Source organism: Pongo abelii, chromosome 6 (genome assembly GCF_028885655.2).
Source record: "Pongo abelii isolate AG06213 chromosome 6, NHGRI_mPonAbe1-v2.0_pri, whole genome shotgun sequence".
Classification (NCBI taxonomy): Eukaryota; Metazoa; Chordata; class Mammalia; order Primates; family Hominidae; genus Pongo; species Pongo abelii.
This window is the reverse complement of record NC_071991.2, coordinates 52744442-52770998: the sequence shown is the minus strand read 5'-3', so window position 1 is coordinate 52770998 and position 26557 is coordinate 52744442. Positions and strand designations below refer to the sequence as shown.

The window sequence follows — 26557 nt, the reverse complement described above, 5'->3', positions numbered from 1 at the left end:
ACCCAGCACAGCCCTCACAGTGTGGTTGGGTCACGATTCCAGCTTATTTGCCTGATGACTGCTCAGGAGATGAAGAAAAAAATGGGATAAAAGCATATTCTTCAACCTCATTGAGCTATGGGATGAAATATCACTTTTGGAAATAATGATTCCAGGTGAGATGGCAGTGAGGAATGGGGCTCATGAGAAGCGAGTGTTTTATTACACAATTTCTAAAATATGAGCACTTCATGCTCTTTCATTATCGTATATTATTACAGTTCTATAAAAATCATTTCTAGGAAATCAATCCCAACGTTTCAAAGCCTTCCAAAAAGAGCTTGGAGGCAGTTTAGAGGCAGCCCTGTAAGTAGAGAAATTATACTTTCAGCTTTACATAATAAGATTTACTATGGCACTGTCCACACTCAGACCTAGTCAACCCTGCATAAGGAATGCAGTGACTGGGGATTTGTAGAGTTCCTCCCAGGCCACAATTTCAAAAGACAGCAACATTTTTGACTGACCTGGAAAAGAAGTCAGATGGCACGTGAGCTACTAAGTCTTTTTGTAGTCAATACTAGAGAGGGAAAGATTAGGTGACTTTTAGGAAGGCAAAAAAAAAAAAAATTTAATGTAGCAATGTCCAATTTTGAACATTTTCCAGGTGAGAAAACAGAGGCCCAGATAGTGTGAGTGAAATTACTTTTGGTGCAAGCCTGTGAGGCAGCGATAAATCGTTTCTATTTACAATCATACCATTTCTCCACCTGGTGCATAGTGGGTTTGGGGAGCATCTCCACTCCACCCTCATCCGTCTCTAGTATTTCCCCTCCCTTCTTTGGAATCTAGGTTTTCATTCCAGGGAGTGCATTAACTTGCTGGATAATTTGCTGATCACACTGGTACAGAAACCATTGAGAGGCTTTAGACTCCTACTCTCTCATAGGGATCAAGACCTGGAGACAAAGGAGTCAAGGGAAGCCCCATGGCCTAACCACAGCCCTAGGAATATCCCCAATGCCTAAGGAAACGCATTCAATCCATCTAAGCTTCAAAATGTCACCAAACTGAGGAAAAGCCAGTGGAGTAAGTCCATAAGTCCACTTTGAATGGTGATGATGCCTTCATAGCTACAAGCATTTCACGTACCTCTCCTCACTTTATCGTCATAAAACATTCATTAAAAGGATAGTCCTAGCACAGCACTTCTCAAACTCTAATGTGAACAGGCATCCCCTGTAGATGTGTTAAAATACAAATTCTGACTCAATAGGTCTGAAGGGGTGGTGGGGGGACTGAGGCTCCACGTTTCTAAAAAGGCCCCAGGTGATTTCGATTCTGCTACTCTGAGGACCATACTTGGAATAGCAAAGGCTTAGAGCACAATTTGGAAACCACAGTTCTAAGGATTGAAAAGGCAGTAGCAATGAGTAGCTCACCAGCCTGGGCTCAAGTGGGATGTTAACCAGATGACATTTCCTACATTACTATTTTATTAACACCTGACAGGATTGAAGAGCTATACCACATGGGGGAAAGATCTCTGGAGAACATTTTCTGATGGAGACCAGGAAAGAAGTGAAACAAGATTTACTCACGAGAGAAGCGGGCCAGTGGTCTGGCATTCTTGTCTCCAGCTTCATTTGCAACTAGAAAAAAAAAAGAGGATGCAATTTAAATAAATAAAGCACATGTGTCCACCAAATATGCCCCAATACAGCCAGTCCTCTGGATGCTTTGACATCAGGCTGTATTTAAGAGTCTTGTAAGTGAATAAAAGCAACTTTACTCCCTCTGTGTCTGTATTTCCAAGGCTGCCCTCAACACCTAAATGAAGTCAAATATCTCAATCATTTTGATTAGAATATTTGGATGAAGCTAGAGAGGATCTCAACAACATCCAGTTTAGTAGGCCTAAAGAAGTTAATTGGCTTACGTCCACTTAGTAAGAGGCACACGCACCAGCTTCCAAGCTAGTGGAAGTCCTTTGGCTCCAAGAGTCCTCTAACAGTGCTGTCTGTCAACACGCAAATGTACCCCAAGCATCGAAATGAGTCTGGTTTCCTAGGATCTATAGGGGCAAAGCTGAGGCAGGAATTTTGGAAGATAAATAAAAAGCTGGTTAATGTTCAGAAAGATATTAAATTTAGATGCTAACAAACAGGGAAGTTCATCAATAAAATTGTTCAGAAAACTGCCCTAGAAACCTTACCCCTAAAGCTTCTCAGCAGGGCAGGCTACCTCCTACGAAAAGTCTCCATATAACTTATCACTGGATAGAGTCATATTTAATGTCCCTTATAACTTATGAACCCATTTTATTGGGTAAAAGAGATTGGTTGTTAAGAGGAAACACAGGCTTCACTCACTTTAAATACCATGTTTCATGCCCATAAACATACCTTGGTTGTTGTATGTATACATAGCAGACAGACATGAGTATTTGTGATCTACTTGAATAAACGCCCAAAGCAATCAACAAGAAACACCTGTTCATTCTAGCTGAGAAAAAAGCATTCAGTGCATCAACAGAATGAAGGAGATTGCTAACGTCATCATGAATGTATGAAAAGTTGCAGCAAAAGGATAAAACCAATACAGTAACTACTTTCTAAACTTATTATATCATTTTACAAAAAATGAAAGAAGTTGAAAAATTTATTCCACCCTCTCACAAAGGTAAGCATTTTAAAATTTACTACATTTGAGCAATTTTTTAAAAATTAATGGATTCCATCTCAGTATATTTTGTTTTTCTGGCATTAGCTTTGCCTCACCATCTCTACTCTATTACTAATAAGGGCAATTACTAATTTGGGCAATTTATCTGTTACTAATTTAGGCAATTTTTAAAAATTAATAGATTCCATCTTAGTATCTTTTGTTTTTCTGGTATTAGCTTTGCCTTATCATCTGCACTATTACTAATAAGATGTTATATAAAAATGACCAGCAGGGGGAGGCAATAATTCATCCAGCTCCCATCGTCTGTCACACCGCAGCATTTCAAAAAAAGAAAGAAATGGGCCTGGCGCAGGTGGCTCACGCCTGTAGTCCCACCACTTTGGGAGGCCGAGGCGGTCGGATCACGAGGTCAGGAGACCAGCCTGCCCAACATGGCGAAACCCCATCTCTACTAAAAATACGAAAAATTAGCCAGGCGTGGTGGTCGGCGCCTGTAATCCCAGCTACTCGGGAGGCTGAGGCAGGAGAATCGCTTGAATCCGGGATGTGGAAGTTGCGGTGAGCCGAGATTGTGCCACTGCACTCCAGCCTGGGCGACAAAAGCGAAACTCTATCTCAAAAAATAAAAAGAAAGAAATGAAATAATTACTACACTCTGCACCAAATACATTTTAAAAGAAAAGATTTCCAATTCAAAAAAAGACCCAGGAGTTCTAAGAACAATGGCTATTCTTGCTGTCTTCTAAAATGTTCCTTGCTGTCTTCTAAAATGTTCTGTAGAACCACCACATGAATATAAATAATTCACATTCATATTCTTGCCTCCACTCAGAGCTACATCCAAAAGTATTTCAGAACAATGATCAACTATCTCAGTAGAAGTCTTTAACCACAACTGCATATCCTCACATCAGGAAAACTTGGATGTTATCATAGCTAAGTATTAAAAAAATCTTATGAGCACTTGGAAAGCTCTCAAGAGTTTTCTGTAACCAAAGTTATCTTATAATAAAAAAAAGGGCGGGGGGAAGAAAAGAGAGAGGGGAGGAGAGGACGGAGGAAGAAGGAATGAGTCCCAGTTAGGTATAGACATGAATTTCCATGGCCTTGAGTTCAACTTGCTTCTTCCATTTAGACACCGCAAATGTCTGAAGAAAGAAATAGAGCTGGGTGGGGCATAGTGGCTCACACCTGTAATCCCGGCACTTTGGGAGGCTGAGGCAGGAGGAACACTTGAGCTCCCAACTTTGAGACTAGCTTGGGCAACATAGTGAGACCCTGTCTCCACAAAAAAAGTTTTAACAACTTAGCTGGGTGTGGTGGTGCATGCCTGTAATTCCAGCTACTCAGGAGGCTGCAGCAGAAGATCACTTGAGCCCAGGAGGTTGAGGCTGCAGTGAGCTGTGATCAAACCACTGCACTCCAGCCTGGGCAACAGAACGAGACCCTATCTCAAAAAAGAAGGAACAAAGAAAAAAGAAAAAGAAATAGATCCAGGGTTTTACCAAAATCTTTGCTACAGAAACTTTAAAATGACATTTTAAAATGGGATTACAAAGACCATTGCAATTGCTGAGAACACAGGCAACCACCTAAATGCCCAGCTTGGAGTGTGCACATTCTCCAAGAGTATGCACATTCCTCCAAGAATAAAAGAACAGAGACACCAATGTCTCTATTTCACATGCAGCAATAGCCACATCTTCACTCAGCCGGGCCCTCCCCGCCCACCACCCTATCCAAGGATGGGAATTGCTGACCCAGATCCAAGTCACACCGGGAAAGGCAAGAATCAGGATCCAGGCCAGTGGGACACCAGGAGAGTTTCCTCTATCCAGAAGGAATTTGAACCTTGCCACCAGCGTGATTTCCCTACAAACAAACATACCCAATGCCACACTCCACTATTAGAGGGTCTCCCGTGATGCTGTAGTCCCTACAGAACACAATCCAGCTCACCTGCACCAACTTATTCTCCCACCTCATTTCCCAGAGCATACTCCAGCACTCAGTCACATGCACTAGATGGACAATCCCACACACGCCCTTCACACACTCTTCCTACCTGGCTCTGGCTCTTGCTGCCCCCTAGCCTTGGTGCACTCCTCCCTCATCTTCATCTGGCCAACTCCTTACTCATCCTTTAAGATCCAGGTGGAGCCATGCACTTCTGAAAAGCCTCCTCGCCTCACACCCCACCTTCTCCATCCCCCAGATCTCTGCCTATATGCGTAACTCCCCTTCCCACACCTGCCTGTTGTTCTCAAACTTCAGCAGGCATCAGAACCACCGGGCAGGTATCTTAGAATACAGTTTCTAATTTGATGCATCTGGTGTGAGGCCCAAGAATTTACATGTCTGACAAGCTCCCAGGTGATATGGTGGATGCTGGTCTGGGGACAATAAAAGCTACCCCTCCCAAGGCAAGGATCATCACTTTTTATCATTGTATTTCCATTCTTTTGTACAGTGACTATGCATTCAGTCAATATTTTTGGAACTCAACAGAGTGAATGCCACAAACAGCTTAGTAGACCAGACATCTCAGACTGCCTTCCAGATGACTATAGGAAGCCCCAGGTGTGTTTTGTTTGGTCTCACAATGCTTTCAATTTTTAAACAATTGTCAGCCCACATTTAAAAACCAAGAGATTTCAAATAGAAATACATATTACTGGCTTCCTTCAAATAACTGGGGCGACTGGAACACAAGGCCCCTGTCCCACATGACAGCCATGGATCAACACTGAGATGGCCCCTTGGGTGGCTCTGCCTCCTGGATGTTCAGAATGCAACTCTATGCTGACTATTGTTGGACTATACGCTCCGCATGGTCTAGAAGGCAGGTGAAAACAGAACCTCTTAAAGGGCTTAAAGAACGAAACTAAAACTCAACAGATGCTAGCACTACAAAAAGTGCTGTAGCCTGGCTCGTCAAGCCCTTCTGTCCCCAGTGCACAACTGCCCAGATGTGTGTGACAGTCCACCAGCACGCTGCAGGCCTGTTCGGACACACCCAGGCTTCTCCATCAGCACAGGAGCCCTCAAACACTGCTGCTTGCCTTGCATGTTTAAAAGTATACAGCAAGCTTTCATAATAAAGTAGATGTTCCGTTTATCAGGTGCAATTAGAGCTTAAATGTGGTGAGATCTTATAAGAATGATTATGTAGGTTTATGGAAAGTTATCTATGCCATACTGCTCACAAAACACAGATTCTAGTTCAGAATGCACAAGGATTCTATTGACATTCAGTTGCGTGTCTAGGCTACATGTGTATATAGGCACAGAGGGATGAGTAGAAGTGTGGTCACCAGATATATTAACAGTTATTTCTCCTGTGTGGTGGCATTTGAGAAAATCTGTAACTTTTGAAATAGTTTTCTGTATAAACTCAATAGTTTATGATAACCATATATTTATAATCAGGAAAAAATGTTTTTATTAGAGGGTATAAAACAATTGGCTATTGCTCTCTTTCAAAATATATATATTATTTTGGATATGTGTGCATATATATGTACATGTGTATGTATATGTGTGTATGTAAAAAACTTTTCATACATACACATGTATAAATGTTTATACTATTTTTATACATACACATGGGCACATATACACATATTTTATATACATGTATATATGTAAAAAACATGTGTATATATATACATAAAAAATATGTTCTAGATTCTGATTTAAGAGTATTCCTGGATCACAGAATCCAAGGCACCTGCCATCTCTAGTCCAAGAGGGCTCCTTGTAAGACTCAAGAAATGCATCTCTTACTCCTCTCTCCAGGGATCCCACACATTTTAGGTCAGTGGTTTCCAGCCCTGGACACACATTAGAATCAACTAGGGAACGTTACAAAATATTGATGTCCAGGCCACACCCCAGACCAATTACACAGGGCCTCTAGGGGTAGGACTCAAGCATCAGTGTTTTTTAAGCCCCTGATCCCAGTGAGCAGCCGAGGTTGAGAAGCACTAATAAATGGTGCAACTCCATACATCTTTACCAAAGGGAGGAGGACGTGGCTTTGATTCCTTCAAAAATAATTACCCCTATTCACTTCTTCTTTTCAGGATGCTATTGCTTTGTCAAAATCCTGAATCAAGTGAGGTATATCTCTGCTTTAAGAAAACTTCAACCATTAAGATGCAAACCTAACTGTGGAGACCTATTAGTGGGCAACTCTTTGCATTGTAAATGGTTCTTTATAAAAGGATTCACCTCACGTTGCCTCTATCCTTCAGCATATTTGGATTGAGCACCACCTGGGCGCTGGGCAGTGAACTAGACTCGAGGAGGGTTGCAACAATGGATTCCACCCAACCTGGACATACAAGCAAGTAAGGAAGGCAAACTGTGCCTCTCAATCTGGGTTTATCCAAGTGTGATCAGCTAGGGAAGTGACTTGATGATGATGATGATGCAGGTTCCTTGGTCCTGTGCCAGATCCACTGGGTCAGAATCCCTGCAAGTGAGGACAGGACCCTAGGTTTTAAACCAGGGGTCCCCAACCCCTGGGCCACAGAACCTAGCAGCCCATGGCCTGTTAGGAACCAAGCGGCACAGCAGGAGGTGTACAGCGGGGAACTGAGAATCACCACCTGAGCTCTACTCCCTATCAGATCAATGGCGTCATTAGATTCTCATAGGAGCATGAACCCTATTGTGAAGTGTGCATGTAAGGGATCTAGGTTGCATGTGCCTTATGATCATCTGAGGTAGAACAGTTTCATCCTGAAACCATTCCCCCCAACACCCATTTTGTAGAAAAAATGTCTTCCATGAAAACGGTCCCTGGTGCCATAAAGGTTGAGAACCACTGTTTTAAACAATTGCTCCAGAAGCCACTTGGGTACACTAATGTCTGAGAAGCAGCAATCTAAAGGAAATGTTCCCCTGGTGTGTTTGCTGTAGGTTTTCCCTCCCAAAAATTGGCCAGAAACAAATCTCAGAGTAAGTAGTTGCCATGGAGACCAGTGGGAGGGAGGCAGGTGAGACAGGAAGATAACTTGGAGCAATGAGCATCCTAACCCCAGACCACCCAGGGGGCTCTGATGTCACAGCTACCACACAAACAATACAGGCCATCAGAAAGAACAAAGGAGAATAATGGGGAAGCTAAGGTGGGCCAAACCGTTGTGGTGGTGGCCTAGGCAGGTGCACACTGCTTTGTAACCAAAACAAGCACCCAAAACACTGCCACCCTTGTTTTGAAAGTCCTGGCACCTGGGTGAGCATAAAAGCAGCTGGAGTCCTAGATGCCAGGGCAAACACACAGTGAGTAGCAGACCCAGAGCAAGGAAATCTGCCCAGTGCACTGGTTGGCTGCTGCTTTGCCACAGCCCTGGGTCTGGCCCAAGCATCTTCTCCAAGGGAACTCTTTTGGGAAGGCTGGTGGCTGCAATGCCAGGCACCACAGACTCCCAAAGAAGAGAGCATTGGAATGAGGTTCCAGGCACTTTCACTAGTTACTATAGAAGGTGAAGCTTGGAATTACCGGGTGCTTGACCTCACCTCGTCTTACCTTCAGCTTGCAAAGACCCAAGCAATAGCAGAGAAAACAGGAAGGAATGCTGGGGGGAAGGAGACTTGGTGCAAAATCATCATTGACCATCCTGGCTCAGATATCATCTTATAGGTAGGACCTTCCATGACCACCCATTAAGACCACAGGTCCTGACTGCCCCCTTCCTCTAGTCCCCATCCCCCTTTCCTAGTTTATTCCTCGCTACAGCACTTATCACCTTCTCATATGCTCTATACTTCAGTGGGTTTATTGCCTTTCTCCTTCCATGACAATGTAAGCTCCACACAAGCATAGATTCTCTGCCAATGAAAAAGCTGCTATCTCCCCAGTGCCCAAGTGCCTGGCACACAATATTTATGGACTGAATTAATGACCAACCTCCTAGCAATCTACCATTCAGAACGTGATAGAGCCAAGGATATTGGAAGGAGACACAAAAAGGAAGGTGCAAGGATATCACATCCTTTGAACACCCTAAATATCCATTCAGATCTTCAAAAACCAGGCACTGAATAAATCATAGATACCAAATAAATCTGCAAACATCCAGTCATGGTCCCTGCCTTCACATTGAATAAGACTGCCCTTGAGTGCAGAAAGACTGGCTATTTTTTTTCAAGGCCACACAGGTTTTTATGGCCAAACCCTATGTAAACCCAGGAGTATCTAGTGCCAAAGTCCATGTCTCTTCCATCTTTGTCTCTTTGCCTTCCAAGGAGGGGAGACAGGTAGGAACCATGCTCCAGAGAGGGCTGCACCGAGAGAAGAACCAGGCTGCAGACTTTATGCCTCTAGCCCCAGTGGGAGGAGGGTACCAGCCTGCAGGCAATGGGGGAGGTCACCCGCCTGGCCCTTGGTACCAGGCGTAAGGCCAGGAGACTGTCAGGAGAGAGAGGCTCTTTGTTGAGGTGGGCAAAGAGGCCAGGACTCACAGCAATAGGATCCAGTAGAGGGAGAAGCTACTGACGAGGGGAGGAGCTTCATTGCCACATTCATTCAAGAGCCCCAAGGTGTCTCCCTAACCCTATTAAGCCTCCCATAGGTAGAAAACAGCAACAAGGAAATAGAATCTAGAATCAAATGCATCTCAGTATGAACCAGTACAACTCACAAAAACAGCCCCTACGAGGCAAATCGTATTCTCTTTAACAGGTGAGGAAAGTGACATTCCAAGAGATTAGGTAGCTTGTCCAAAAACAGACCAAGGCAAAGCAGTAGAGTGAGAAATGTCATCCATTCCTTCCAGCTCTGAGTCCAGCATTCTCAGAGAAGGGATGTGCCCCATCTGTTTAATTGTTGCATGATGATCAATAGTAAAGCAAAAGGCTTGACTTCCTTTGCCCCCATGTGGTTTGATAAATGTTGATGCTTGACAAGCCTGGGATCTGTTTCAAGCATAAAAATGTATAAATATATATCTCTGGCGATGGCTGAACCGTGTGCTGTGTTGAGAAGTCTTCTGATGCCAAGACTGAGCTTAGCAAGATGTGTTTGTGACACATGACCAAAGCCTGCCATAGTTGGGGTTGGGGGAAAATGAAGGGAGGAGGTAGGATGGGTAAATGGGAAAATCCAGCCAGGTTAGATGGAACACAAAAGAATGTGGCCATGAAATGGATAATTCACAAAGGTAATTGACTTCATTCAACACATAAAATATATTATCCCAGTTGCTTAAAATGAGAAATGCTATATAATACAATAACTTCATACACCCAGGAGCCATCCAAACAGACTGGGCATTTCCAGAAGGCTGTCATCTAAACCAGACTTAGCCATGCCTTTCACAAGGCTGTGGTCTTGTTAAAATGCAGATTAATTGCCTGGGATGAAATAACTTGTAGTGGTAGGTCCAGACATAGAAGATGGTACCACCTTATTTCAGAGGCAGTGCCCTTCACCTCATGCTACCCATCACATTTTCAACATCCAAGTGTTACTACCACACCATCAGCCTCATTGCCATGAAATCCAGTCCCTTGTCTCCCCTCCACTTAGCATCAAGTCGGAAGCCTGCTCCTTACAGGAACAGATCTCAGCAATCCAGTTGAAATTTGTGCCCCAGAGCCATAAAAGGCATCACAACCCCCACTCTGTTCCTTCCCCCCTTCTTTATTCAGAAATGGTTATCATTGCCTCATTATACCTTCTGGGCCAATTTGGCTGTCAAATCCACTCTGAATCAGGCACTTGCACAAAAGAAAATAAAACTAATTTGTAGTTGATGATGCATCAGGGCTGATAATTTGAAAGTGGCAGGGATGGTGCACTTTCCAGACCCTTCTCTCCTAGAGTAATGGGCAAATCCTTACAGAAGGCAAGGCTCACCTGCCAGAGGGCACGATGGCTCCCTGGCTCATGCAGCCCAGGGTATCACACAGACAGAGGGAAAATCCAAGAGGCCTTTACCAAGCTGAGAAGACAGCTTGAAAAACACATATCCTGTACTTTTTCTTTTAGTTTGGAAGAATTTGAGTCATATGTAGAGGCTCAAGCAATCTATTTCTTCCCTGGACCTAATTTCATAAGTTTGCTTATTTATCTACACTCTATCTCATTTCACAATTTATATTTTATGTTTTGCTCTATGCTCCTATCCTTTATGCAACAAAGTGAGATGTTAATGAAAACTGAAATTTACTTATTTCAATCAATTCCTTGCTCCCTTTCCCTGATCCCACTTTCCAAACTTCCAGGTTTCAGGTTGACTCTACAGGGCCCTCCATTACACCAAGATTCAACAATCAATTGCCGTCTGTTTAGTCTCCCTCTCATCTGTTGGGCTCCCTCCTCACAGAGCTGTGCTGGATGTGACAATGGATGTAACCTCATCCTCAGGTAGCCAGGAATCCAGCTGAGACCCAAAGGCCTGGCCCTGAGCTTCCTGGTACATATCATTCGGCTTGTTGCCATATGAATTTATCAAGGTGTTTGGTGTTTCTGTGGAAATCATCAGGCCAAGCTACCAGGCCCTGACTTCAGGAAACTTGAGATCTCATTGTGGAAACGTAATTTTCATGCATGAGATGACCCAAGCTCTGTTGAATGCTAGCCAAAGGGTCCTTTGTGGCCTGGAGTGACTAGTAGTGAGAGGTTTCCTGGAAGATGAGGACAGGTGAGATTAGAGAGGTGGAGAGGATGATGGAGTCTGCCCAGGGAGAGGAAAGGGGTGTGGTGCATTCTAGGATCTGGGAGCAGACTGAGATGCACCAATTATTCATAAATATTTCCCTTTCATAGCAAGAAAAGTTTTTTTATTGGACAAGGGGAGTAGTGAAACGCCATGAAAGGCTAGCACTCAGATCTTTCTATCTGCCTTCTCTCCTATTTCCATATACAAATATGTTGCATCTGCAGATAGGGATGTGACTTTATCTAAGAGCAGATGTGTCTGAACATGCTCTAAATTCAGGTGCTGGGACACCAGTCCAGTGCCAGCAATCGCTCCAAAGCACTGCCACCTGACTTGGATGTGAATTATTCCTTGTGGTGATGTCCTGGGTGGCCCAGTCCAGCCCTCCTGGTTGATACCCTGGTGGCCACCAGCAGCATCAGGCTGCAGGACTGCTGGCTCACATGGGGCCCCCTGCAATCCTGGCCTCACTATAACAACCCAGTTGGGCAAACCAGGCAAAGCCAATCACTAGCAGTTAACATGAATCAACAGTGTTGAGACAGAAATACAATATTGATATGGTTTGGCTGTGTCCCCACCCAAATCTCATCTTGAGTTGCAGCTTCCATAATCCCTATGTGTTGTGGGAGGGGCCCAGTGGGAGATAATTGAATCATGGGGACAGTTTTCCCCATACTGTTCTTGTGGTACTGAATAAGTCTCACGAGATCTGACGATTTTACAAGGGGTTTCCCCTTTCGCTGGGCTCTCATTCTCTCTTATCTGCCACCATGTGAGTCATGTCTTTTGCCTTCCACCGTGATTGTAGCCTCCCCAGCCACATGGAACTGTTGAGTCCATTAAACCTCTTATTTTTTTAAATAAATTACCCAGTCTTGGGTATGTCTTTATCAGCCGTGTGAAAACAGACTAATACAAACATCAAGCTGGTTGCTCAAGCTGTTAACTAATTACAGTCCACCCCGGACAAGGCAAAGAAAAGTATACAGAAGAGGTGGAGGGACACTCAAATTTATTAAGCCCCTTCCTCATGCCAGGCACCAGTAGGAACTTTATGCCCATAATTTTTATTCAATTTTCACACTGTTCCAGGAGGTAAGTAGTAGTATTCCCTTTTTCAGATGAGGAAGGTGAGATTTAGGAAAAGTTAAGTCACTTTTCCAAATCAGCACTGAGAAGTGGGAAAGCTGGGATTGAAACCCAGTCTGTAAGCCCCTTTCTTCTCTTTTCTCTACAGCTCACACCATCAGAAAGCACATTAAGAACCCTCTGGTCCAGGCGGGCGTGGTGGCTCACGCCTGTAATCCCAGCACTTTGGGAGGCCGAGGCGGGCGGATCGCGGGGTCAGGAGATCGAGACCATCCTGGCTAACACAGCGAAACCCCGCCTCTACTAAAAAAATACAAAAGAATTAGCTGGGCATGGTGGCGGGTGCCTGTAGTCCCAACTACTCGGGAGGCTGAGGCAGGAGAATGGCATGAACCCGGGAGGCGGAGCTTGCAATGAGCCGAGATCGCGCTACTGCACTCCAGCCTGGGCGACAGAGCGAGACTCCATCTCAAAAAAACAAAAACAAAAATGAAACCCTCTGGTCCCATTCCACATATCATGCATAGATCCCCTACAACATCCCAAACAAGTGGGCCTCCAGCTCATGCCTGAACTGTCTCTAGGGACAGGAGCACCTTCCTTCTGGAGGCAGGAAGCAGTTCTCCAAAAGAAAGGAAGCTCTTCTTCATAATGATGCCATCTTTCCAGAGGTCTTCATGCTGCCCCTCACAGAATAGGCCTGGCTCCCTTTCCTCCTGAGGGCCCTTCCAACATTTGAGGACAACTGTCATGAACTCAGACCCTTGAGCCTTCTCTTCTCCAAACTGACAAGCCCAGATCCCTCCTCCTGTGACAAAAATGCCCCAAGGCCTTTACCCACAAAAGCAAAGTTACTTAAGTCATTGCCGAAAGAAGAGACTATTTGTATTTTAAATAAGCCTCAGCAACACATTCTTCAACCCCACTCATTCCCACAGTGATCTTCAGGCTGAGTCAAATTTCCATCTCCCTCCATCAAGCCCCTTTCTTGTTTGATTCTTGGGAGAAGTGGAAGGCACCTAGGAGCCATTTTCAGCGTCATACGCCCCAGAGCCATCCAAACAGGCTGGGAGTTTCCAGGAGGCTCTCATCTAAATCAGCTCATCTCAGACATGGCCTTGCCTTTAACAAGACCGTGGTCTTGTTAAACTGCAGATTCATTTTCAGATGCTCTGGACCAGGACCTGAGAGCCTGCATTTCTAACAAACTCTCAGGTGATGGTTCTGGTCCAGGTACCATACTTTGAGTAGCTCAGTGCTAAAGGACATTGAAAAGGAAAAACCAAGTACATGTTCTAAGAGCTCATTGGAAAGCCATGGATGGTTGTGAAAATGCATGCTATGGAATTTCATGCTCAATTCTCTTGGTTTTTCTTCAGCAATTTTTTTTGAGAAAAATAACTGTTAACATCACGACTTTTTAAACCTGCCTAAGGAGAAATGTTGATACTGTGTAAGTGTGAGAAGGCATATCCAATGCAGAGGGTGACGGAGAGAAACTCACCCCTCTCAACTGGCATTCAACAGAGCAGAGCTGAGCTAGATCACCACCCACCTGGGCAAGCCACCAGCAAAGCACAAAGCTCAAAATGCATCAGGAGATGCTCAGATCTGAGATAGGAAATCAACCTTACAGCCACAACTTCACTTGAGGTGCTCTATTTTGATCCAAGCTCCTGGCAGTACTTTGAGCTCATGAGATCTAGCATGTACACACAGGCACACACACAAATGCACATATGCACACACACATACACACTCATGCACACAAACACACCTCCCCAACATCAGATGGGGCATGCACTGTCAGCACAGTGATGTCCAGGAGCATAAATCATCACATCGTTACCAACTGGCTTCAGGCTGAACAGATCAAAATGCATCAAATAAATGAAATGAGGCACAGGACATTCCCTTGGGCATTTTGGGCAAGGAACTTAGATGTTCGCTAGACTGAGCTGCCCTCAGCAGAGCTACACCTTTGCATACTGTTTCCCCCAGACTAGCACAGGGCCTGGCACACTTGAGCTGCTCAATAAAGGGCCAGTCCTGAAGTCACAGAGGTCCTGGAATGGAGATGGGCCATACTGCTAGGAATTGTCCTCCTCTGTCCAGAAGCCAAAGAGCCTTTCTACCAACTAGTTAAGGACTTGATGTTAGCTTGGCATCTTATCTTCTAAGCCAGTTGGAAGTCAGGGACAATTTGGGGGTTACAAACTGGAGGCAGGTGTGTCTGGCTTGACAAGCATAGCATTTAAGAATAATCTGTCTGAATTTGGCAGGGACTAGTTCTCCAGGGTCGCATGAATCCCTGTTGCTAACACCAGACCTGCTTCATTCCAGCTGCTTCCCAGAGATCTCCACACAGATGTGCATTAGGACTCTAACATCAGACATATCAAAGCAGAACTGTCTGTTTCTGCCAGAAATCTGCTCTTCTCCAGATTTTACCATCTCAGTAAATGGAACCACTTTCCCCCTACTCTCCCCTCCCCACAAAATTCATCAGGACAAAAATGTGACGATACCCTTGTTTCTATTCTTTCTGTCATACTCATAGCCCTCGCATCAGTAAATCGTGTGGGCTTCACTTTTAAAATAGATCCTAAACTCCTACCACTCCTTCCAGCTTCTCCCCTGAAATTGACCCAAGCATGCAAGGCCCCTCACTTAGAGGTTCCCTCAGACTGTGGCACCTCCCTGTGCAAAGCCCTCAGTGTTTCTCCTAGTGTTCAAATCACTGCCTCCAAATCCCTTCCTATCCAGAGCTCATCTTCTCCTCTCATCTGCTCGTTAACTAAGCTCCCAAATCTGCCAAAAGTATTCCTATTTCACTTGTTTTTCATGCCTAGAATGCTATGCTGCTGGTACTAAGGGTCCAGTTGTAGTGGCCACCCTGGCAGACCGTTCCACGTGCACTTACATGTGCAAACTCATGCAGTCCTTGTAACAGGGCTTTGTAATGGGGAGGCAGGGCTATTGTTATCCCTACTTTACTCATGAGGCAACTGAGGCACAAGGAAGTTAGGTGACCCACCCAAGGCCATACAGCAGGTAAATGGCAACGCTGGATTTGTATCTGAGCAGTCTATCCAGGGCCTCACTGAATCACTGCCACTCTGCCCCTTACAGAGCTCGTCACTTGCACAGCTGCCTTCTCACCTTACAGGATTCAGCCGAAACGTCGTGTCCCCTGGTACTTCCTTGACCATCCCCTGTCTCAAGCACCTATCAGTACCTAGAATTAGCCTATTTACTCATGTGCTTACATATTTCTCCATCACAAACACAGACACAAAAGGATATAAGCTCCCTGAAGGCAGCCCCCAGCAGCCTCATTCTCTGTACCCTCAGAACCAGAATAGTGCCTGGCACAAGCCCCCCTCATCAAATATTAACCAACCTACTGCCTATTTTATATTAGCACCTGGGTCCTGCGAGTCCTTGAGTCTCCATCCTCCATCTTGTCCTATTCTGTAACATTCCATAGGCTCCCGGAAGCTTCCTCTACAGGGCAGAGTCCACTCCGGATGACAAAACACGGCACAATGTGGCCCAGCCATCCCTCTGGCCTTGCCCCCACTCCTCCCTCCCAGCACACACCTGCACATCAGCTGTCCTGAGCCGCTCCACCTGCGGCCTTCCCAGATGAATGAGTCCCTCTCTGCAGGCTTCTATCCCTTGGCACCAGTTCTCTACAATGAGGAATATAAAGACGGCAGGCTTGGCCGGGCGCAGTGGCTCATACCTGTAATCCTAGCACTTTGGGAGGCCGAGGTGGGTGGATCACCTGAGGTCAGGAGTTCGAGACCATCCTGGCCAACATGGTGAAACCCCATCTCTACTAAAATTACAAAAATCAGCCGGGCGTGATGGCACATGCCTGTAATCCCAGCTACTCAGGAGGCTGAGGCAGGAGAATCGCTTGAACTCAGGAGGTGGAGGTTGCAGTGAGCTGAGATCGCACCACTGAGCTCCAGCCTGGGCGACAGTGAGACTCCATCTCAAAAAAAAAAAAAAAAGACTGCAGGCTTTAGAGTCAGGCAGACCTAACTTAGAATCCTGGCTCCTCTGTCATCTTACCAAACCTCTCTGAGTCACTTTCTTTGTAGGTAAAAATGTCACAATACTCACTCCTCAGGGTTGTCAGGATGAGGGATAAAATATGTAAAACACTTAGAACGGTCTTGGCACATGACCATGATGAGCTGCTCAATAAGAGGTAGATGGTGATGGTGGTATTATTTGTTTGAGGTCTATTTGTATTAAAGAAACATGTGTAGAAACACTTCCTTAACACTGTTTGCATCTTCACTGAGCACGTGTGCGACACATAAATCTCAGTAAACATCTACTGCAGAAATGGGTAAGGATGTCCTTGGAAGCTGCTTCCAGATGCCTCTAGCATCCCAGGAAGCCCAAACCCTGCTCTGGTCCTTTCATTTTGCTATTAACAAGGGAAAAACAAATGGAAAATGGATAAAATTGCATGTTCAGCACCTTTGATCTTATGTTAGAAAAAAATAACCTAAAAAAAACGAGGGCAGGAAAAACCCAGCTATGGTCTCTGGAAGGGGATGGGAGAAGGAAGGCTGGCAATGAAGAGCTCCCCCAGGAACCTGGGCATCTGACTGAACCTTCAGGAATCACCTTTCTTATTTAAAAAAAAAAACTATTAAAATATACGACTATGTATTTGTGAGTCAGAAAGAAATGAAGCATTATGGGCAAACCTATCGTTGTCAGTTTTCAAATAAGGCAGTTCCTCATCACATACTGGCAACTTGGCTGGATTTGTTAAACTTCCACAGTGTCCCCTCTAAGACACTGAATAACGTTAAGGGGTGGTGAGGCAGCCTGTGCTTTTGGAATGCCCATTATAAACCTTCATGGACGCACCTGATTGGTTTTTCTTTTCATCTCCCTTTGTGTAAGTTTCTACACAGGTTCATTTTTATTCCAAAGCATTCAACATGCACACACACCACACAAACTTACAAACACACTCACACATACAAACACACTCACAGCCCCTAACTGCCTGGAGAACCATAGCAGTTTTCATTTTCTGTTTCACAAGGCTTTCCGCTGCTGAGCTTAGAGTCCACTCGCTAAGGATTCCAATACATGAGAAGTCCAGGGCACTCAGATAGAGGAAGGTTGTAGGGGTTCTTGTGTTAGGTGGGGGATTGGAACAAGACCCTGAGGAAATTAAATTTAAGCTCACAACGAGAATTCAAAAATATACTGCCCTTGAGTGTCCAAGGGAAACTACATTCCCTCGGCTCATCTTCATGCACAGCCTTGAGAAACGAAAAACTAAGGAGGTACACAGCCAATGGAAAGTGATTTTTCTATTCACTGTGAGCAACTGAGTGTCAGCAAAGCTGTGTTATGAAAGTTGCTTCTAGGCCGGGCACGGTGGCTCACACCTGTAATTCCAACACTTTTGAAGGCTGAGGTGGGTGGATCACGAGGTCAGGAGATGAAGACCATCCTGGCTAACACAGTGAAACCCTGTCTCTACTAAAAATACAAAAATTAGCCGGGCATGGTGGCACGTGCCTGTAGTCCCAGCTATTCGGGAGGCTGAGGCAGGAGAATTGTTTGAACCCAGGAGGCAGGGGTTGCAGTGAGCCGAGATCACGCCACTGCACTCCAGACTGGGCAATATAGCGAGACTCTGTCTCAAAAAAAAAAGAAAGAAAGAAAGAAAGTTGCTTCTAATTGTGTGACAGAGGATTTCGACGTCCATTGCTGTTTGTCATTTATAACATACAGTAGTGACGGAGCTCTGGTTTTAGAGTCCCAGGGCCTGGTTTTAAAGCCCCGCCTCTATCTGTCTGGCCCTGACTCCCTCACTCAGCCTCTGTGGGCCTGAGCTGCTTCTCCTGCAAAACAACTGTACGGTACCTGCCCCATGGATCACACAGCATTGAGAAAAAACTAAATGACCTAACATAAACTGTAAGGAGATGAGGGCCTCAAAGGGACTTCCTGACACACTGTGAAATTTTATATCTCAACTAATACAAAGAATTTTAATGTTTTAATCTCTTGGACAAACACTATGACCCCTTTATTCATCTTCAGGGTCTGTTTTTATACAACATCATAATGGGTATGATTAGTATAATAAGGAGAAATGCAACCAGTAAGAAGATGAAGTGGGCCTGGGGTTTAGATGGGCTGGTCAGAGGGGGGCCCCTGATGAGGGGCTTTGAGCAGAGACCCACGTGAAGTGGGGATGTCCACAGAAAAGCACAGCATAGGGAGAGAGTGGTCAGTACAAAGGCCCTGAGGCAGAGTGCAATGGATTGGAGACCATGCTCACTGCAGTCTCGCACATAGGAAGCACGCAGTATGCAGGAGCCACTGTGATAATGAGCATTGTTCTCACACTGCCGAAACACCGAGTTACCAGTCGTGGGTGAGCCAAAGCCAGGGAAACCCAATATATTAATACATCACCACCAATGCTAGTTAGGGCCCCTTCAGACGGCGGCTCACCAGCCAACACTGCAGCTCTGGGGGCTCTTTTTATGCCGCTACAGAAAACAGCCAGGTGCGGTCAGGGGCTGTTAGGAACAGGCACAGGTGGGCAGCATATTTACTCCACTTCATCCTCAATTGCTTTCTTCCTTCCCCACATTTGCCTCCTCCCTTTCCCCAAACACACCTTCTGAGGAAAGGAGATCTCTGCCTTCAGCCAACCTTGCAGTCACACTGTTCACATGTGCTGAGTCCCTAGTGTGTGCCCAGCTCTGGGCTAGGACTGGGAACCCTGAACTGCAACAAGGTGAGATCTTTCTCTCTAGGGGCTCACAGTTTGGGGAGAAGTTATGGGTAGAGAAAAAAAGCTGCTCCAAAATAATACCAGCCCAGCTGGTGAAGGAGCAGGGTGGTCATCAGCTCAGGGGGCATAGAGAAGGGAACATCCTCAGGGAAGCCCACCCTATACCACCCACGACATGATGTCCCCCCTCATATGATCTCATTGTACCCACTTCCTTTCCCCTCTTTCCTTTGTGGCTCTTATGAAAACTGTAAATGAATAGCGATTTAAAGTCTATCTCCCCTGGTAGACTGTAGGCCCTGTGAGCCAGGGGGCTTGCTCTCTCTTGTTCACACCTGTATTCCTAGCACCTAACACATGGCTAGAACATGGCAGGGGCACAGAAAGACACCATAAATAAATGAAGGTTGCTGAATAACACAGCACTTCATTCTGTTGGGGAAGTGTGACATCTGCCTCTAAGATGGCTCCCAATAAGCCACCTGCTAGAATCCAAACCCTATGTGCACTCTTCCCACACTGAATCAGGAAGGACCAATGTCACCAACAAAATACTGTAAAATGATGATGTATGACTTCCAAGGCTTGAAAAACGTCCAAGGCTCATAAGAAACATTGCTACTCCCACCTTGCTCTCTCTTACATCAGTTACTCTAATGGGGAGACCAGGCAGCCATGCTATAAAGACATGCAAGCAGCCCTGGGGAGGGGTGCATCTGGGGAAGAACAGAGGCCTTCTGCCAAAAGCCAACATCAATTTGCCTATCATTTGAATAAGTCATATTGGAAGCAAGGCCTCCAGCCCCAGTCAAGCCTTCAGATGACTGCAGCCCTGGCTGACATCTCAAATGTGATCTCATGAGAGACTCCAAGCCAAAATCACCCAGTCACGCTGCTCCCAGATTCCTGCCCCACAGGCAGTATGTGAGATAATACCTCTCTACTGTCATTTTAAGCTGCTAGGCTTCAAAGTAGTTTGTTACTCAGCAATAGATAACTAATACAAGAAGGGACTAGAGAACCTTCAGAGAACCAAACTTTGAAGAACAAAAAGGATTTCACCAGGCCCAGAGATGCATGCATTGTGTTTCATACAGAGGTAATAAAACAAGGAAAATGCATAGGGGATTGTGGGCTCAAGAAATGAGAGAGCAACTCAGGTGGCTGGAGCACAAGGTACCAGGAATACCATTGAAAGAGGAGGTTGGACCTGGGTCCTGCATAGTCCTTGAATATTATTCTAAAGGATCTGGGCTCTTTAGAGGTGGGAGTAATTATTTCCATCTTACAAATGAGACAAACTAAAGCTTAGAAAGTTTAAGGAATTTGTCCAAGGGCACCCAGCTACTAAGTGGCAGTTCTGAAATTCAAATATAGGATGAATTGACACCAGAGCTGGTGCTCTTTCCAGCACTTTTGTGTCCAGGAAGCTCCATGGCTCCTCAAACAGGGGTCTCAAACGCTCAGAAAACTCGTAATCCCCAGTCACTTCCAATTTCCAAAGACTTCCCACAGCCTGACCCGATGGGTGATCCAGTGCTTCTGCCCTGCCTACTGCATAGAGCAAGGTGACATAACAGCCTGTGTCCTCCTGGCCTACCCATGTGGAGGACTCCCCAGGGTCACCTTCTTCCAGGGAGGAACTCCTCACAGCCCAAGACACTCTTCCTTTCTAGCCCCAGCTCTCCTGGGCCTCCCCACTGCCTCACAACCATGACGCCACTCTGCACCCCCAGGTGATTAACTCTGTCCTTGGGGGGCTCTCCCTTCCCTCCTGCAGGGCAGGCAAAGGCAGCATTCCAAGGCAGCTTGGAATGACCTCCTGAGACAGCAGCAGAAGCTGGAGCAAGCTGACAGGATGTGCTTCCCACCCCCAAGCCCACCATGAGGACATTAGACTACCACCTGCTGCTCTTTTGTAAGGGAGAGGTGCTTTGGGCCCTGAAGAGCACACCTAGAAAAAGAGAAAGGAAATTCACATTTCAGAGCAACTTCTCTATATGAGTCCTGCGCTTTTTCCACACTATTTCTATCCTCACCATGACCCTGTGAGGTAGGCATTACTATTCTCTTTTACCAGGTGAGTAAACAGGGGTCCTAAGAAGTTAATTTGCCCAAGGTCATGGACAACTGTTGTGTACAGCCAGGCAGGTTGTGCACTGCACAAGTCTAGGGAGCACTTGTCACATCATAGTCAACACAGATTTATATATTTATTGTGAAAATTTTGCAACAGAAAGTGACTTCAGAAGGGGCACCTTTTCCTATTTGCACAAAGGAACATTTGGGTCGCAATGATTCTGTGAGAGTACCCTGTTGGTCAGTGGCAATTTGACCCCATGTCTGGTTGACTCTAAAGCCCTTTCTTTTTCCACTAGACCTTTATACATCTCTTGGGATAATTTCAAGCATGTTCATATCAAGTTCTTCAGGGCTGAACTGACAGTGATGGAATCACAGGCATCTAGACCATCCCAGCTGGAAAAGATGTTGGCAATCTGTAATCTACCTCAAAACTTTCCCTTTGCATTGGAAGAATACAGGCCCAAAGAGGGAAAGTGAGCTGCTCAAGGTCACACAGCTGGAGGTGGCACAGCTGGGACCTGCATCTTGTGCAACTGAAGGCAGGTCAGCCTGGCTATAAAGTCATTCTAATTATAACCATAAATGTCGGAGCTAGATTATGTAGGCTAGTGGTCTCAACTTTCTTTTGCAGCAGAATCACTTTTTCGATTGTGAGTGGAGGCAGTGAGTGAAGGGTCACAAGAGACAGTGTCCCTCACCTGACAACTTTCTGAAGTCCAAGCTTAAGAACAAAAGAGGTTGAAGGGAAGGAGAGGGCAGCTCAGAAGCCTCTCCGGAATAGAAAAGAACATTCCTCTGTAGGCCTTTGAGCAGAGACCCACGTGAAGTGGGGATGTCCACGTGAAGTGGGGATGTCCACACATCGGGTCCTGGGAGGGAAAACGTCATCAAGTGAAAGCTTCTAAGCCCTCCCATGTGGCTCTCAAGGCAATCGTCATCCACCTTGAAGGCAGGACTCAACCCCTGCACAAGCCTTCCTGGCTCCCATGGAGCCTCTGAAAACCATGGTGATGGCCCCCAAGTGGCAACTCAGTTCTGTCTGGGCTCAAGCCAAGGTGACAGGAGCCAAGGGAGGAAAAACACAGGGAGGAAATCGAGCACTTAATTTGCTCTTCCTTGGAAGATGCCAATTAAAAGGCTTCTGTCTGAGAAGAATGCCCGTTCAGCCCCTACTCCTACTGGGCTGCCTCCTTAACAGCCCCTTCCGGACTCCCCAAGGTGCAGCTTCCTTTCCAGACAATGAAGCCCAAGTATGCCCAAGTTAGAAGCCTTAAGACCCTCTAGAATCACAGTAACCACCACCCCCACTCCTGCCAACAAACACTGGAGCTCAGGGAGGCAGGGAGACCTACCTGCCTGAAATCACTCAACTGATCCTTCTTGGCTCAGTGGCAGTCATGAGATGAAATTTTAGATGCATTGAATGAAAACGGTCACTCTAGCCTCACATGAACCCAGAGTCCACCCCTTTTCCTGCTTGAGTCACTGATACAGACCCTATGTACAGCTGGTTAGGAGCCATGGAGGTAGAAGACCCAGGATGCTGGACTCTCAGGGCTCCACAACTCACACAACCCAGGGCAGCAATGACTACTGAGCTCCCTGAAAACTGATGCCTGACAAAGCTTTTGAGTAAGTCATAGAATAAGGGTCTAATTAGTCACCAACACATCTCTGTGCAACTATCTTCTCATCTGGTACTCTTCCATTATAATTGGAGTCCAATTTTTATAAAGTAGAAAGACCAGCTTACCACCCCACAGGAGCTAAGTAAATATTAAAGCATGTGGGGATAATTATTTAAATGAGAAACACCCTGAAAGAGGGTCTGGGAAAATTTAACCTTTTCATGATATTACTAATGAGTTTAGTCTCATTTTGCAAGTGAACAAGATGAATGTGCAACATTTGGTCATAACATAGAAGTCACTCTCAGTCAAAATATTATCCAGAACACAAAAGAAATTATGAAAATCACACCCAATCCAAAACCATACAACAGAGAGTTCACTGGTTCAAAGGATTTGCAATAGTGTTCTGGGAAGATGCTCACCAGCTTAGAGTAACTGAGAGCACAGGATAGAATGCCAATATAAATACACACACACACACACACGCGTGCACACACACCTTCACACATGTTAACAGTATATAGAAAACTATGGACAACTATGTCAATAAATGTAAAAATAGTTGAAATGGATAAATTCCTAGAAAAAATTTAACATCAAAACAGATTCAAAAAGAGATGGAAATACTATCTGAATAGACCTTATACCACTAAAGAAATTAAATCTGTAATAAAACATTTATCCACCAAAGGAAAAAAGATACAAGAAAACACCCAATCCAGATAGTTTTACAATCAAGTTCTATTAAACATTCAAGGAACAGATCAATCAAAACATACAAACTGCACCAGAGAAAAACTGCTCTCCAAAACTGAAAAGGACAACACATGAAAGAAAAATTGTAGATCAATTCTGAGTACAGGTGAAATAATATTAAATAAAATGTTAGCAAACTGAATGTAAGAATGTATTCTTTATTATATGGCTTACACAAATTACACTTGTCGCAGAAGTGTAAGAATAATATTAGAGAATCCATTAATCTTATGTTATAATTTAGCATGCTAAGGGATTATTGAAGAAAACAAAGATATCATCTCATAAATGTAGGAAGAGTCTTTGAAAATATTCAAGACCCAATCATGATTAAAACAAATAAATATGTGTACATACACACACACACACACACACACACACACACACACACACACATATATATATATGATGAAGTCTGGTTCCAGATAAGATGAAGTAAGCACATTCCACCCTATCTCTCCCACTGAATGCAGCTATAAAACCTGGACAGAATGCATGGAACACCTATTTGAGGATGCTGAAAACAATAGTAGCAGACAGATTAAGGGAAAAAAAACGAATTTGAAGCACCACCAAACTAGTGGTAAATTTTCCATTTTTTCCTCTCATGTACTCTGATCTTGTCTCAAGGCAATCCAAATGGGCATTAGCATGAATGAAGAGAATTCTAGGTGAATCTTTCCAGTTCTGGAGCAAGATTGGGAAACAGATATCCTAATACTCAGGGGGAAATCTCCTATATTTTTTTCCATTGTCCATTCTTTTGCACCTTAGCACCTAGCAGACTGCAGTCCCCTAAGATACTGAAAAAGGAGTATCTTCCTCTCTGGCCAGAGAAACAGCGGTCCCAAGATAGTGGAGTAAACCCCCATTGCATTTTTTATCTCTCTGTCCTCCTGCCCAGTGGCCTGAAATTCAGGCACAGTCTTGGAAAATGAGTGGCAGAGACACTTAAAAAAAAGCTCTAGCTTTCTGGTCAGAGGTCTAAAAGGAGAGCCTCAGGGACCCAAAACACATGAGGGACATGGTGGAAAGGGAGAAGCTTGGGAAAGCAAACCAATCAAGTTACATGAACTTCTGGACTCATCTGTGAGCAGCACACAAGTAAATCTGACTCTAAGCAGCATACCATAGGCTTTATGAACTGAGCTAATGGATAGACCAGTATCCATCCCAGACTGACTACTAAGTGACATACTTGGGACAGATCTGAGTAGCACAGAAAAGGCTTTGAAAACAAATTTGACATTCTAGTCACAACCCACAGAAGGCTGGTCAAAACTTTCAATCCAAACTCAACTGGGTCAACTGGCTGCCAAAACAAAAATATCAACATTCAACATAAGATTTAAACAAGAGCCAGAGTCTCATCAGATAATTTTTAATGTTCAGAATAAAATTCAAATTTACTGTGCATATTAAGAACCAGAAAAATCAATCTTAACATGCATGGGAAAAGGCAATTAACAGACATCAATGTTGAGATGGAACAGTTGCTAGAATTATATGACAAACACTTTAAAGCAGCTATTATGAAAATACTCCAAAAAAAGAAGGGCAATCACTCTCGAAATGGATGGAAAAATAGAAAGTCTCAATGGAATGAAACATTATAGGTAAAAGAAAATAAGAGATTAAAAATGTTCAAATAACTTAAGAGTAGGCAGGAAAGGGAAATGAGAAACAAAAAATAGAGTGGACAAACAGAAAATTAATAATTAAATAGTAGACTTGAATCCAAACATTACAATAACATGCTAAATGTAAGTGGTCTAAATACACCAATTAAAAGACAGAAATTGTGAGACAGACTTTAAAATGACCTAATTTATGAGGACTACAAGAAATTCATCTCAAATATTATGCTGTAGAAAATTTAAAAGTAAATGGATAAGAAAAATTACACCATGCAAACATCAACCAACAGAAAGCAGGAGTGGCTGTATTACTATCAGACAAAGTCAACTTCAGAATAAAGGAAAGCCACCACGGATAAATTAGGACATTACATAATAATAAAAGGGTCAGTTTACAAAGAAGGTAAAACAGCCTTAAATACATACAGATATAACAACAAAGCTTCAAAATACAGGAAGCAAAACTAACAGAAGTGAAAGAACAGATAACTCCACAATTTTAGCTGGAGACTTCAATAGTTATCTCTCAGTAATCAATAGAATGATTAACCAGAAAGTTAGCAGGATGTAGAACTCAATGCCATCAACCAACTGAATAAACGACATTTATAGAACTTTCTACCCAAAACTAGCAGAATAGAACATTCATCAAGATAGACTAAATCATGGGTCATAAAACAAATCCTACCAAACTTAAAATAAATGAAAGCATACAAAGTATGTTGTCCTACCAAAATCAAATTAGACAGAAAGTCACTAATATAAAGATAACATGAAAATCTCTAATCACTTAAAAATTAAACAAAACACTTATAAATAATCTCAGTCAAAGAGTAAATATCGAGGGATATTTTAAGATATTTTGAACTGTCTAAAAATAAAAATGCAATTTATCAAAATTTGTGGGATGCAACTAAAGCAGTGCTTTAAAAAATTATAACATCAAATGTTTTATTAGGAAAAAAGAGTTACTAAATAAATAATATGTGCTTACCAAACTAGAAAAAGAAAAGAAAATTAAACCCACTGAAGCAGAACCCAACGAAATATTTAGAAGAACAACAAAGAAAACCAATCAAACCACAACCTGATTCTTTAAAAAGATCAGTAAAATTGATGAACCTATGGCAAAACCTGAAAACAGCAAGACAAAGAAAATATGATAGAAGACATAAATTACCAATATCAGGAATAAAATAGGGGCTCAACACAGATCCTGCA

General features: G+C 44.1%; 1 protein-coding gene across 7 annotated transcripts in view; it reads right to left on the bottom strand.

Annotated features, from left to right (window-relative positions):
- The window catches only part of PDE1C (phosphodiesterase 1C), a 558870-nt gene that overhangs the window by 467012 nt on the left and 65301 nt on the right, over positions 1-26557 (bottom strand). For 5 of the 7 annotated variants that reach the window (XM_054558853.1, XM_024249266.2, XM_054558851.2 and 2 more), the window contains exon 2: positions 1581-1631. In XM_054558853.1, the coding sequence (XP_054414828.1) occupies positions 1581-1631 (51 nt within the window). Of the gene's footprint in view, positions 1-1580; positions 1632-1918; positions 2115-2384; positions 2617-26557 lie in introns of those variants that run through there. The other 2 variants (XM_054558855.2, XM_063725472.1) reach the window with 2 other exon arrangements.